Genomic DNA, 14572 nt, shown 5'->3' on the forward strand with positions numbered 1-14572 from the left:
GTAATCTATTTCACTGCAATAATTCAATTTGTTAGGCGTCATTGTTTAAACATCAGGCAGTCTGGATTGCTCTATGAGCTGGTTACATTGCTGCTTTTGTAAATTTATCTCAGATGTGTACCTGGCAGGAAATTGTGTGTGGAGCAAAACAAATTCTCATGACTGTCTTAGTGAAATAAGTAGACCTGGTGGATTTTATTGCTTTAATGTTCATGGGATTGTCATTCACCTAAATAATACTTATTTTGAAAGTTTTAATTTGATTTTTATTAGCCTTTACAGGGGCCATCAGATTCTAAGGGAAAAATTCTTAGGAGAAACTGCCTTATATAAAGGAACATAAATTTGGTTAATGTATAAAGAAAAATTGTAATTAATTAATATAAGAGATTCATGTTGATTAGATAGAATATTCTGATTTGTGAGATCTAAGATTGTTTATGAACATTGAATTAAACAAGTCTTAATTAAGTTGGAACTAAGAACTGTTGTTTACACATTTTAAGTTAAGAACTGTTGTTTAAGAACTCCACTGAGTTCTCCTTCACTTGGGAGGTAGAATAATAGATTCCTAGGATTTTGTTGGTTGTGGGAAGGACTTTCAGCATTTATTTAACCCATCTCCTTCATTTCACGGATGAGGAGACCAAGATTTAGAGCACTGTGATTCAAGTTTTTAATCCACCTAATGGCAGATCTGGGACCTAAATGAGGCCTCAGCCTCTAGTATATTTCTTTCTGCTCCCTTACATATATCTACTATGAACAATCTAATAGTTGTATTAATCAGAATATCTTCTCCCTTTTCAGCATTGAAAGGATGCTGATCATAATTTTATTCTCTAATTCTTATTTGTTTGACTTCCATATGGACCATTTGTTTGCATCAGTTAATATTAACAGCATACTTTCTTGTTATTTCTTTAGATAGTCATCGCATTAGAATTAAAAGCCCCAGGAGTGGAAGTATACTAGTTTTAGAAACATAACATTAAAAAGGATTAAAATGAATTGTTGTGAAAACTTATATTTTGGTAAAATTCCTGTTGTTTTCCTTGTAAATTCATACTACTGATTTGGTAGATTGTTTAATCTGTTGAAAGGCCCAGTTTGGTTACTAACAATCTAGATAATTATGAGTAATTCCAAGTAGTATTAGCTTTTGCTTATTTTTATCATTTTTATATACTAAAGTTGTTTCTGTTTTTCAGGTCATGCACCTAGAAGATTTTAATGAAGGTGCTTTATTTTCTAATTTGACTGAAGGCCCATATCCTCTAATTATTACTATTGTCATGCTAGCGCTTAATAGTATATTCTATGTCCTCTTGGCTGTCTATCTTGATCAAGTCATTCCAGGTATGCAGGTAGTTATTGGATTTTACTTTAAAGTTTTTTTATTGTTTTTGCTTACATAGGATCAACTTAATCTCAATTTTTTTTTAAGTCAGAGTAACCCCAAGTCACATTTGTTGTTCAAACTTTTAACTTAATTTCAAATAAGTATGTTTTGTACCTGTGTCTTTTTTTTTTAAGATTTTATTTATTTATTTATGAGAGACAGAGAGAGATCGAGACAGAGACACAGGAGGAGGGAGAAGCAGGCTCCATGCAGGGAGCCTGATGTGGAACTTGATCTTGGGACCCCAGGATCACGCCCTGGGCTGAAGGCGGCGCTAAACCACTGAGCCACCCGGGCTGCCCTGTATCTGTGTCTTAACCACTCATGAATATAAGCAGTTTGCTTTGAAAATATTTAAGTCTCTAACTGAATTTATCTCTGTCCTTCCCTGTGTCAATATTTCTTGGCTAAAGTATTTCACTGTTTTCCCCTCTAAGGTACAAAACTATGAAGTAATCTTGTAACTCCTACCATTCTTCTTATCTTTTGGCATCTCTAGCCAACTCCTGTAGATTCAAAATATTGTTAAAGTATCTAACACTCCCTTGACCTTCCCCTTTGAGTTCCTCATTACTTTTGTCTGTCTTCTAGACCTGCACTTATATGCTAACAACTAGGCACAAATGGCTTTTAAAATTTGAATTAATTAGAATTTAAAAAATTAACAGTCCATTTCCTCCGTAGCACAAGTCACCTTGCTACCGACTGCTCCATAGCTATATGTGGCTGTTGCTATGTTGTGCAGTACAGGTACAGGACATTTCCATCACTGCAGAGGGATAGGTTGGGCAGTCTACACCTTTGTAATACCTCTCATTTCATTATCTGCCTTCAGTCTAAAATTTCACCTTTCCCTTTAATCAAGTTAATCTCCTGCTCAGAAATCACCTCTCGGGGCATATCCTCATGAATTAAATAGAAACTCCTTATATATTAATGTCCTTCACAATAGTTTTATATATTTAATGCCTTCTTTTCACTCTCTCCCTCTTTATTGTATTTTATATTTCTCCATACAATCCTCTTTACCTATTTAAACACAGCTCCAGGATATCAGTTAGATTGTTTTTAGTTACTCTTCACAGAAAACCATTTAATTGGCTTAAACAAGAAGGAAATCAATCATTTTACTTAAAAGGAAGTCCAGAGATAGGCTCTGAGTTGGTTGACCTGCTCAACTATGTCATCAGGGACCCGCTTTCTCCATATTTTGACCACCTGTGTCTACGTGGCAGGTTTGCTCTCCTTCTGGCTACAGTGGTATGCTTCTTTGTTCATGGGAACAGGGAGGATGGGAAGAGGGAGGATGAATCTTTCCCCATCCTAAATAAACCCTTTGCTTTTGTCTAATTGTTACATGCTTATGCCTGGAGCAGTAAGTCATCTGAGAGTGCAACATACTGATTAGATCAGTTAGGGCCTTCTCTGTAGTTGGGATCAGATCGGACATGACCATCTAGGAGAGGAGTGGCTATTTAAAAAAATGGGAATGTCGGTTTTGGGGGAAAGGAGGTGAGAATGGTTATATACTATGTGAGAACCTCAATGTCTACCATGTCTAAGTCTTCTATGCCTGTCCTGTAGCTGTGTTACTCTTCTGATTTTAAAAAGTCTTCTCCATGAACTATATCCACTTTTCTAAGTATTAAATACTAGCTGTTTTCAGAGACTTTCTAAGATGATATTCATTTAAGCCTTCAGGATATATTCCCTATCTAGAAATAAACTTTTCCTCTTGAACTCTTACTAGCACCATGGATGACATGCATAATATTCTGCATTGTGTTCTAGCCATTTGTTGCATATATGTACTCATAAAGATGATCGTTGCTTTAATGGAAAATGTATTTCACTCACCTTCATATTCCCATGCACTCTAAGTGTCTCAAACTGTTTATGCCCTGGAATTATGCCAATAAAACATTTTTCACACAGTGCTGATTTAATGCTTTTTATATAAACTTCAGATCTAGGTTGTATGTTTCTCATACTACTTTGATGATTTGAAACCTGGTTTTTAGAAATAATTTGTTATGATAATTAAGTTTTTTTATTTTCCAGGGGAATTTGGCTTACGGAGATCATCTTTATATTTTCTAAAGCCGTCATATTGGTCAAAGAGCAAAAGAAATTATAAGGAGTTATCAGAGGGCAATGTTAATGGGAATATTAGTTTTAGTGAAATTGTTGAGCCTGTTTCTTCAGAATTTATGGGAAAAGAAGCCATAAGGTATCATTTAATCTTTGGCAATTTAGGTATAAGAAGTATTGATGTAACCTGCTACATTTAAATCCTGTTTTTTAAAAAGTGCATATAACTTAAGAGATTTGGTATACATCTCATGATTTTTATAGCACACTATTGCCTACTTCTGCTTTAAGTTCTTTTCTTTGAACCATTTAAAATAATGGCTAGGTTTGAAATTTTATGTTTTAATGGAAATTTTTAAAAGTAGTAAAACCTGTTATTTTACAATTAAGCCGTTTTCAAATTTGCTCCATTATGTAGATTGAAAAAGAATAAATATTAACTTTATAATTTTATTCAGGCTACATTGTTTAAGCTATATGACATATTGTCCTTGGTTAATTTCATAAATCTTTGGGTATTTTGAGGTAACTAAAGTATCAGTTTAATTTCTGTGAACCAGGAATTTCACTACTATCAGTCAAAACCAAATTTAAAAATAACAGGAAGAAGATCAGTTAGATCAGTCAAAACCAAATTTAAAAATAACAGGAAGAAGAAAGAGAAAAGAAAAGTGGAAGAAAAAGTGAAGTATACTATAATGTGTTTTTCAAATTTAAGAAAAATACATAAAAGCAAGGGAGAGCCAAATACTTAGGATGTAATAAGTGAGCTAATGGTCTGTCTTCTAAAGGGCAAAGTTTAAACTGGTTAACAAAACCATTGATTCTTTTAAAAGTTATTTAAGACATTTAAAGTGAAATGAGAGAACCACTTCACATTTATAAATAGTTTGAAATGTGTGCTGATGTGAAATTTAGCATTTGATTTTTAATCTCCCTTACCCTGATATATTTGTATTTGATAAATTACAAACAGAAAAGTTTCAAAAATGAAAAGGAATCTATAAATTGCTTGAGCATATGCTTTATTTATAAAAGTTGGCTTGTCATGAAAAATGAATGAATGACACTTAAAATGGAGAGGAATACTATATATTTCTGTGGTTTCTTTAAAATTTTTATAATCATTGTCAGCTCTCTTAGGTTTATTGTTTTAGTAGAAAGGTACTTTGCTATTCCTATTAAATATGACAGCTTTGATAAAAATATTATACATGAAAACACATCCTCATAAATTACATTAAATACTTAAGTAGAATATGGTGTTTTTCAGAATCAGTGGTATTCAGAAGACATACAGAAAGAAAGGTGAAAATGTGGAGGCTTTGAGAAGTAAGTAGCTTTCCTTGTTTGCGAGAAAATTAAACTTCTTTACCATACTTTTCTTTCAGTTAGGGGTACTTTCACTTATTTATGTGATTAATATTCATAATAAAATTAACATCAAGGGCAGCCTGGGTGGCTCAGCGGTTTGGTGTCACCTTAAGCCCAGGGCCTGATCCTGGAGACCCGGGATTGAGTCCCACATCGGGCTCCCTGCAAAGAGCCTGCTTCTACTTCTGCCTGTGTCTGCATCTCTCTCTCTGTGTCTCTCATGAATAAATAAATAAAATCTTTTAAAAAATTAAATTAAAAAAAGTAAAATTAACATCAAAATAGTAAAAGGAAAAAGTAGTTTCTATTAAAGATGAAAAATATTCAACTCTTGAGGTGCTTGGGTGACTCCGTCTGTTAAGCGTCTCAGGTTGTGATCCCAGGGTCCTGCTTGGCAGGGAGCCTGCTTCTCCATTTCCCTCTGCTTGTGCTTTCTCATGAATAAATAAAATTAAAAAAAAAGAAAAAGAAAAAGATTCAACTCTTTGAACAAGTCTGTGTCCTTTTTCATTTAATTATTGTGCATGTGTTTGCATGTTAATTATTTTTTTCCCTTTTGACCCAGCACAGGGTTTCTCAACCTCAGCACTACTGACATTTTGAGTCTGATAATTAACTTGCTGTGGGAACTATTCTGAGATTGTAGAATGTTTAATAAGGTGTCAGGATTCTTCAGAAGGAATAGAACATATACACAGACACAGCTACACGTACATACAGAGAGCAGGTGACCTGGAGGGATAGGGAAGGAGGGAATGAAGAGGTTATTTTTAAGAAATTGGTTCACATGATTGTGGGGTCTGACAAATCTGAAATCTATAAGGCAGAATGGCAGTTTGGAAACTCAGGTAAGAGGTGAAGTTGCAGTCTTGAGTCCAAAATTCACAGGATAGGCTGGCAGGCTGGAAATCTATGGTACAGTCTTGAGGCAGAATTCTCTTTTCTGAGGGAAACCTGTTTTTGTTCTGTAGGCCTTCAGCTGATTGGATATGGTTTATCAGTATTATGGAGGCATCCAAATTGGAAAAGAAGCAATGAAACTGCATTTGTAGTTTATATGAGTATCCATTTTAAATATTTGATTAGATCTACAAAAAATTTAGTGGAGCTAAAATGAATTTAGCAAGGGGGACAAGGATATAAGATAAATATGAAAAAATCAATCATATTTCTATATATTAAATATATATAATATACTATATATTAAATTTTTAGTAAAAATGAAAATTAAAAATAGCATATATCTTAGTATCTGAAAATATAGATAAGTCTGACAAAAGATGTAACAGATTTGTACCCTGAAAAATAAAACATTGCTGAAACAAATCAAAGAAATAAGTGGAGAGAGATACCGTGTTCATGGGTGAGATGACTCAATGTTGGCTGTCAGCTTTACTCACATTTCAGTAGATTCAGATACAATTAAAAATCCTGTATTAGAGAGGGGACCTGGGTGCCTCAGTCGGTTGAGCATCTGCCTTTAGCTCAGGTCATGATCCCAGGGTCCTGGGATTGAGCCTTGCATCAGAATAATTCTATGAAGTGAAAGGAGCCAGAAATAAAATAGTAATAGTGTATGATTACATTTATATAAATTTAAATATATTTTAATTTTACTTAAGTAGAATATGGTGAAAATATATTTAATTAAAAATTTAATTTAAATTAAATTAAAATTTAATTAAAAATTAAAGAAGCAGAACTAATATTTAGTGAAAAAAGATCAGTGGTTACCTGGAGATGGGCAGAGGTGGGTAGAACAGGCAAGGGGGAGACATTTTAAAGCAGGACTTTTTGTGGAGATACATTCATTATCTTGATAGTGGTGATGGTTTTATGGTTATATGCACATATCAAACTTAGCAGGTTGTTCAGCATATGTACAGTTTGTCAACCGTATCTCAATATTGTTATTTTGAAAATTAAATCAACTGGGTTGTAAGATTGAGCCCCAAGTTGGGCTCTGCGCTGGGTGTGGAGCCTACTTAAGATTCTCTCTCTTCCTCTGCCTACCACCCTTCTCTAAAAAAGAAAAAAATAAAGTGGTTATAAATGTGTGGTTTAACTTCTGGACTGTATTTTGTTCCACTGGTCTATTTATCCTTGCTTCTACACTTTTTTTTTTAACTATTATAGCTTTATAGTTTGTCTTGATAACTATATTTATTTGTTTTAAAGATTTTATTTATTTGAGACAGAGCACAAGTGGTGGGGGGGGAGAGGAGGGTCGGGGGAGAGGGAGAAGCAGATGCTCCATTGAGCAGGTTTTTTTTTTTTTTTTTTTTACCACACTCACATTTATTTTAGTTTGCACTTTACAGTTCACAAAGTGGTATCTCCTGATCATTTAAGTCTCATGAATGCTGTGGATAGTAGCTGTTATCAGTGCCATTTCTGGATGAAGAAACTGAGATTTAGAGAAATTTTAAAAAGAGATCACATGGCTTTTAGGTGGCACAACATGGTAGGATTCAAGGCCAGGTCTTTTCGTTCCCAAAGAATCATAAAATTTTATCTTTGTACAACATTTAAGACTTTACAAAGAGAAGTTTATACACGTTGCCTCATTTAATACTTAAAACATTGTGATGTTCGTGCTGTTCCTATTTGGGCATTCTCTTGGAGCTGCTCCTCCTGGATTCATCCTCAGGTTGGCAGTGGGATCTGCCCTACCTCCATCTTCCCCTTTTTTTTTTTAATAATAATAAATTTATTTTTTATTGGTGTTCAATTTGCCAACATTCAGAATAACACCCAGTTGAGCAGGGATCCTGATGCAAGGCTCAATCCCAGGACACTGAGATCATGACCTGAGCCAAAGGTAGACACTTAACCAACTGAGCCACCCAGGCACCTCTTGATAACTTTAAATATTGTATTTTGGGCACTTTGCATTGGCATGTAAAGAATTATATGGAAGTATATTAGAATTAGTTTATCAATTTTCACCACAGTGTCTGTTTTGATGGGTTATTTTCAAGGAATTTGTCCATTTCATCTAAATTGCCAAATTGATGTTATAGATTGTTCATAATAATCTCCTTTCTAATAATCTTTCTAATGTCTGTTGAATCTGTAATGATGTTCTCTCTCTTCATTTAGTAATTTGTGATTTTTTTTTCATTTGTTTTACAGTGGGTTTATCAGTTTTATTAATCTTTCAAGGAATCAACTTTTGACTTTTGGTTTTATCGTATATTTGCTTTGTGGATTATTGAGCTGTGTTACTCTATTTGTTATTTCTGTATTTTTACTTTCTTTGGATTTAATTTGTTCCACTCTTTCTAGCTTCTTGGTATGGAATCAGTTATCTATCTCTAATCATTACACTTTAGCTACCCTAATGCTCAATGGCTGAAGGCAACCATTATTTTACTATGGCTAAGGAATCTCCACTTTGCGTGGGGAGTTCTTCCATCAGTTTGTGGATTATCTGGGATTGGATGGTGGTCTGGGCATATAATTGGCTAATAGACTAGTTGGTCTAGAAGACTGTAGGTGGGATAATTTGCCTTTTTTATATGGTCTCTCATCCCTCAATTGGCTAGTTGGACTGGAAGGAATTGAGTATTTCTTATTGTGCCATTTCTCATTTCCCCCCTGTTGGCTTCTTAATTATACATGCTTTTTTTTAGAAATTACTCTTGATAATATGAAATGTATTCTTTACTTATAAATTAGTGCTTTACTAATTTATAGCATCTGTAGAATTGTAAAGCAAGAAAAGGAAGTCCAGGACCTTACTTTTATCCCTACTTATCCCTTTTATCTCTATTCCAACTTACTTTGCTTTCATGTATTTTAATTCTACATACATTTTAAACCAGAGATAATGGTCATTAGTGTTGGTTTTAAAAGACAGTTCCACTTCTATTTATCTATATATTTACCGCATGATTTAAGTTTGTTACTTCCTGCATTTCTGATCTTCCATCTAGGATAATTTTCCTCGTGCATGAAAAGAATGTTTTTGTGGTTTCCTTTAATGTAGTTCTACTTATGATATATTCTCTCAGTTTTTGTTTACAACTATCTTTTTTTTTTCACCTTTAGTTCTGAAGGATATTTCTCTGAATATATAATTTTAGTTTGATGGTTATTTTTTTCCCCAGCACTTTAGAATGTAATCTGTTGTCTTCTTGTTTCCATTGTTTTGGCTGAAGAGACAGCTGTTGCTTTTATTATCTCTCTGTTGTTGGTATATATTTTACCCTGGCCATTTTTAAAGCCTTTCTTTTGGTTTTCAGCAGTTTTACTACCACTTGCCTTGGTGGTGCTTGTTTGTTTTACATTTATTCCACTTCAGGTAAAGAAGTGCTTCTTGAATCTATGACTTGATGTCTGTCTTCTGTTTAAAAAAAAAAAATGCTCAGTCATTTCTCTTCCAGTATTTTCCAGTATTGCTTCTGTCCTATTTTCTCTTTTCTTCCCTTTAGGTTTATTATCGTAGGTTTACGACTTTTCATTTTATCCCAGGTGTCTTTTTTTTTTTTTTTTTAATATTTTTTTTTCAATTTTTATTTATTTATGATAGTCACAGAGAGAGAGAGAGAGGCAGAGACACAGGCCGAGGGAGAAGCAGGCTCCATGCACCGGGAGCCTGATGTGGGACTCGATCCCGGGTCCCCAGGATCGCGCCCTGGGCCAAAGGCAGGCGCCAAACCGCTGCGCCACCCAGGGATCCCCCCAGGTGTCTTTTATTCTCTTTTCTGAATTGTTTATTGTTTTGTCTCTCCGTGCCTTAGTCTAGATATTTCCTTTTTTAAAAATTTTAAAAAAGATTTTTTAAAATTTGTTAATGAGAGACAGACAGAGAGAGAGAGAGGGAGAGAGAGAGAGAGAGAGAGAGAGAGGCAGGGACATAAGCAAACCTGGGACTCGATCCCAGGTCTCCAGGATCATGCCCTGGACTGAAGGTGGCACTAAACTGCTGAGCCATCTGGGCTGCCCAGATTTTCTTTATTCATGAGAGACAGAGAGAGAGAGGCAGAGGCGCAGAGGGAGAAGCAGGGTCCATGCAAGGAACCCGATGGAGGATTCAATCCCGGGACTCCAGGATTACGCCCCAAGCTGAAGGCAGGCGCTAAACCCCTGAGCCTAGATATTTTCTTATGATGTTTCTTTTCATATACTAATGACAGTTGGGTCTAACCTGATTAAACTGTGTATGGAAATATTTTTCACTTATCCTTTCCACTTTTTGTCTTGCCACTTGGTTCTTTTGTATGGTTTTTAGTTCTTTGCCAATGTTCTTTTTAGAGCACGGATGGCATGGGTTTTAGAATCTTATGATGTCAATATCTTCATCTCCTCTGGGTCTGTTTCTGTCACCTGTTTTTTCTGTTGAGTTTTGACCTTCTCTTACTATTTCCTGCCTGGTTGTTTTTTACTGAGTGCTGTGTATTGCATATGAAAATTGCAGACATTATTTGATGCTCTGGATGATATGATCTTCCTCTAGAGAGGATTTATTTTTGCTTCTGGCCTGAAGCTTTAGGGATAACTGAGAATCCCAGGTCACCTTCATCAGATCAGGGTCTACAGTAATTCTGAGCTGGTTCAGATCCCTATTTTTTTTCCTCTTTTAATCATTGACATGTCCATCTGGTGATAGTTACTCATTTTATGTTTCTTTTAGTTAATTTTTTTTTTACTTTATTTATTTATTTATTTATTTGAGGAGAATGAGAGGGAGGAGGGACAGAGGGAGAGAGAGAATCTCAAACAGGCTCTCTGCTGAGCATAGAGCCCAACACAGGGCTCTGTCTCACAACCCTGAAATCACAACCTGAGATGAAAGCAAGAGCTGGATGCTCAACCAACTGAGCCACTGAGGCACCCTATGTTTCTTTTATTTAAATTAAATTTCTCAAGCATTTACTCAGCCATTCCCATGTTATTGATTAAATTCTAGGTTTCTGCCACTGTTTAACTTTGTTAATACCCTTGGGAACAAATTTTTGTTTGTCCCTTATTTGTTTTAATTACCTTAGGAAGTCCCAATAGTAGGTTCACAAAAACCTCCCCAGTGTTTTGTGTATTCTTAAAATCTGTTAGTATAAACAAAAAATAAGTTTCTTTTTTTTTTTTTTTACTTGTTGTTCATACCACTGACTGTCACAAGGAATTCTTATCCTATAATATTAACTATTATGCTGTTAATTAGATATGCTAATAACTTTAAATCTATTATTAAACCTACTGACTTAGTTCAAGATTATTCAAGTATTACGTATTATTTTGCGTAGCTCAACAGAAATAAAAATCTCATTTGAGTCTTCTTTTCTGAACTAGGTTTGTCATTTGACATATATGAGGGTCAGATTACTGCATTACTTGGCCACAGTGGAACAGGAAAGAGTACATTGATGAATATTCTTTGTGGACTATGCCCACCTTCTGATGGTGAGAGTGTTCTGACTTAAAAAAAAATTCTCTTACTTTGGTTTATTAGTGTTATTAACCCAGTACTACAATATCACTATTTGTCCTTGAGTTATACTTATATAAATACATATCATTTATTCTTTATCCTTGATTTATCCAAACATGTACTGATTGATTTTTTTCAGTGATTTGAGATCAACTTCAGTGCCTATAAATGTGTTTTATTATTTTTTTTACTATACACATTTGTTTTTCAATAGAAAATAAAAAATGATTGATTTAATCATGTTTACTAAAGTAAAAAGGATCTGATTTTGTTACTTGTATCAGATATTTTGTATTTTTCATTTTCAAGGAAGGATAAATCAGTAATTAATTAGAAATTAAATGACACCTATAGATACTTTAGATTGTAAGTACAGATTTCTAAATATGCAACAACAGTTCAAAAGGAAAGAATGATAAGTATCAACACAATCTCCTAAAATGGAATTATAAGAGCAATACCTTAAACATACTTTTTAAATGTAGGTGAGAATTTAATATGGCAGCTCAGCTCCACAATAACCTAATAGAGCAGCAGTACAATAAATATTTTACTCTAAGAAAGGCTGAATTTCTATATATTGAATCTGTATTTTTAAAATGTATTTTAATTTTTGAAATTAGTTTTGTTGCTTATCCCTAATTGTGTCACTTTATAATGGTGGTAGCGATATCTTACATTTAATAGGAATTTATGATTTTTGTTAGAATTCTCCACACATTATCACATTGATTTAATAGTTCTTAAATTTAAGTGCTATAGATTTGTCTTTAGTTTATAGAAGAGAAAATCTGGAATTCAGATTGATTTTCTCCAGATCACACATACCTAGTTAGGGGAAAATTCTTAGTTTCTTTGTTCTGTCCACTACTGAATAATGCCTGGAAATGAAGGAAAATTGCTACCAGAATGTCAGTGTAAATAATGTACCAGTATGCAGTTATATTTAGTGTTAAGCTCTGGTTAAGATCTCTTAATCTTTTCACTATGTAATACCAATGAAGGAAAATGAGGTTGGAATATAAGATGTAAACACATCACCAATAGTATGGAAATGAGAGTTTGTTGTGTCTTCCAAGTTTATATTAACTCCTACCTTATATATTACTATATACAAGTAACTAAGTTATTAGTGTATATAAAAGAATATATACTTTTTAATAATGTTAGTATAAATTTAAATATACATTTTGCTTTTAGGATTCGCATCTATATATGGACACAGAGTCTCAGAAATAGACGAAATGTTTGAAGCAAGAAAAATAATTGGCATTTGTCCACAGTTAGATATACATTTTGATGTTTTGACGGTGGAAGAAAACTTATCCATTTTGGCTTCAATCAAAGGAATACCAGCCAATAATGTAATACAAGAAGTATGTCACCCATATAGAAATTTTTGCTTTATTCCCTGTAAATTAATAACCTTTTATAATAACTGTTATAAAGCCATTATAGCATCTGCCTTTGGTTCCGGGTGTGATCTGGGATCAAGTCCCACCCTGGGCTCTCTGTGGGGAGCCTGCCTCTCCCTTTGCCTATGTCTCTGCCTCTCCTTCTGTATCTCTCATGAATAGATAAATAAAATCTTTTTAAAAAAATGCATGAAAATCTTAATAAAAACTTGTTCTGAGCCAGTAAACAGAAATACATTACAAAGAATTGGATGGAATTTGGAGTAAATATTTTAGTACATATAAAATAGTCTTTGTCTGGATGATACTAGCCTCTCAATTTAAGTTTTTCTTTTGTTTCTTCCTTTCCTTTCACATCTGCCTCCCTTCCTCCACACACACATACACACAGCCTTCCAACTGATCCCTTCACCACTACCCAGGAAGTCACAAAAGTAAAACAGACCTTTCAATCAGGAACCTTTTTATGTGTTATTTTAAATTATATATGAATACATGTCAAAACTAAATTCTGTACTAAAAGAACATTTTTTAAGTTGATATTAAAATCAGAACACTTAAAAATTGATATTGATAATTATGTAAATCATATAATTTAAAAATAACATTGTTTTCACTTTACAGGTACAGAAGGTTTTATTGGATTTAGACATGCAGCCTATCAAAGATAATCAAGCTAAAAAATTAAGTGGTGGTCAAAAAAGAAAACTGTCTTTAGGAATTGCTGTTCTTGGGAATCCAAAGGTAAATAAATATTAATGTATAACTCACAAATATAATATATTGTATATTTACATAGAATAATTATAAAGTTTCCACATACATAAAACACTATGCATTATTATGGATGTGATTAAAATAATAAGATTTTTAAACTGGAGTCATAAAGATAAAACATATTTACAGTAGTGGTTACTTCTAGGAAGTGGAATGGAAGGGACAGGTTTTAGTTACATTTCCAGTGTTTTATTTGTTTTAAAAAAGGTCTACGGAAAATATGGCCCAAAAAAATGGCATTTGTTATGTATCAGTGGTAGCTATACTAATTCTCTCTCTAGTTTTCTGTATTTTCATAATAGTTCTGAATAAAATTTTAAAACAGAACAAAACCAGAGGAATAGTTCAGCTTTTCACTGTTCTGCTGATTTTATTTTGTGTCTGTTCTGTGCTTTTCTTTGTCCTCTAGAAACAGAACCATCTGATATAGTGCTTTGCACAGGGCTGAGATGCAGCCTGAGCCATCTTGGTCCCTGCCATCCTGCCACATTTCTCCTTGCTGCTATAGCTTGGGATCACTGTGGATTCTGGCTTTATATTAATTTATCTTTCTCCCAAACCTCAACAATGTTTTATTTTTTAGTTTATGTATCTGATTGTTATTGCACATATGTCTTATATGTTACCGATAATAGTTTTTTAAAATTGAAACAAAAATATTCACTTGCCAAACTGATAATTTAAAAAATTTATGCTTAGCTCATATATGACTGAAAAACTCAGTCCTAATATACTTCTGGTTGGAATAATAATTTGAAATGGGGAAGTTTTCCAGTGTCCATAAATTTTACATATTTTAGTTCTTCTGAGGATTCTCTGCCATTCCCTATTCTTTTTCACACAGATACTATTGCTAGATGAACCAACAGCTGGAATGGACCCCTGTTCTCGTCATATTGTTTGGAATCTTCTGAAGTATGGGAAATCTAATCGGGTGACAGTGTTTAGTACTCATTTCATGGATGAAGCTGACATTCTTGCTGGTGAGATTTTTATTTTTGAAGCATAAGGTCATGGGACCAAATAGGAAATGGACATAGAGATGCAAAATCTTGATGAATAAAGAAGCTATGTGATCCT

General features: G+C 33.8%; 1 protein-coding gene across 3 annotated transcripts in view; it reads left to right on the forward strand.

Annotated features, from left to right (window-relative positions):
- Nucleotides 1–14572, forward strand: part of ABCA5 (ATP binding cassette subfamily A member 5) — a 73179-nt gene that overhangs the window by 22668 nt on the left and 35939 nt on the right. For all 3 annotated transcript variants that reach the window (XM_038546747.1, XM_038546749.1, XM_038546750.1), the window contains exons 9-15: nucleotides 1212–1359; nucleotides 3464–3632; nucleotides 4767–4825; nucleotides 11162–11272; nucleotides 12501–12676; nucleotides 13340–13459; nucleotides 14337–14475. In XM_038546747.1, the coding sequence (XP_038402675.1) occupies nucleotides 1212–1359; nucleotides 3464–3632; nucleotides 4767–4825; nucleotides 11162–11272; nucleotides 12501–12676; nucleotides 13340–13459; nucleotides 14337–14475 (922 nt within the window). The remainder of the gene's footprint in view (nucleotides 1–1211; nucleotides 1360–3463; nucleotides 3633–4766; nucleotides 4826–11161; nucleotides 11273–12500; nucleotides 12677–13339; nucleotides 13460–14336; nucleotides 14476–14572) is intronic.

The sequence above is a fragment of the Canis lupus genome, chromosome 9 (genome assembly GCF_011100685.1).
Source record: "Canis lupus familiaris isolate Mischka breed German Shepherd chromosome 9, alternate assembly UU_Cfam_GSD_1.0, whole genome shotgun sequence".
NCBI classification, from domain to species: domain Eukaryota; kingdom Metazoa; phylum Chordata; class Mammalia; order Carnivora; family Canidae; genus Canis; species Canis lupus.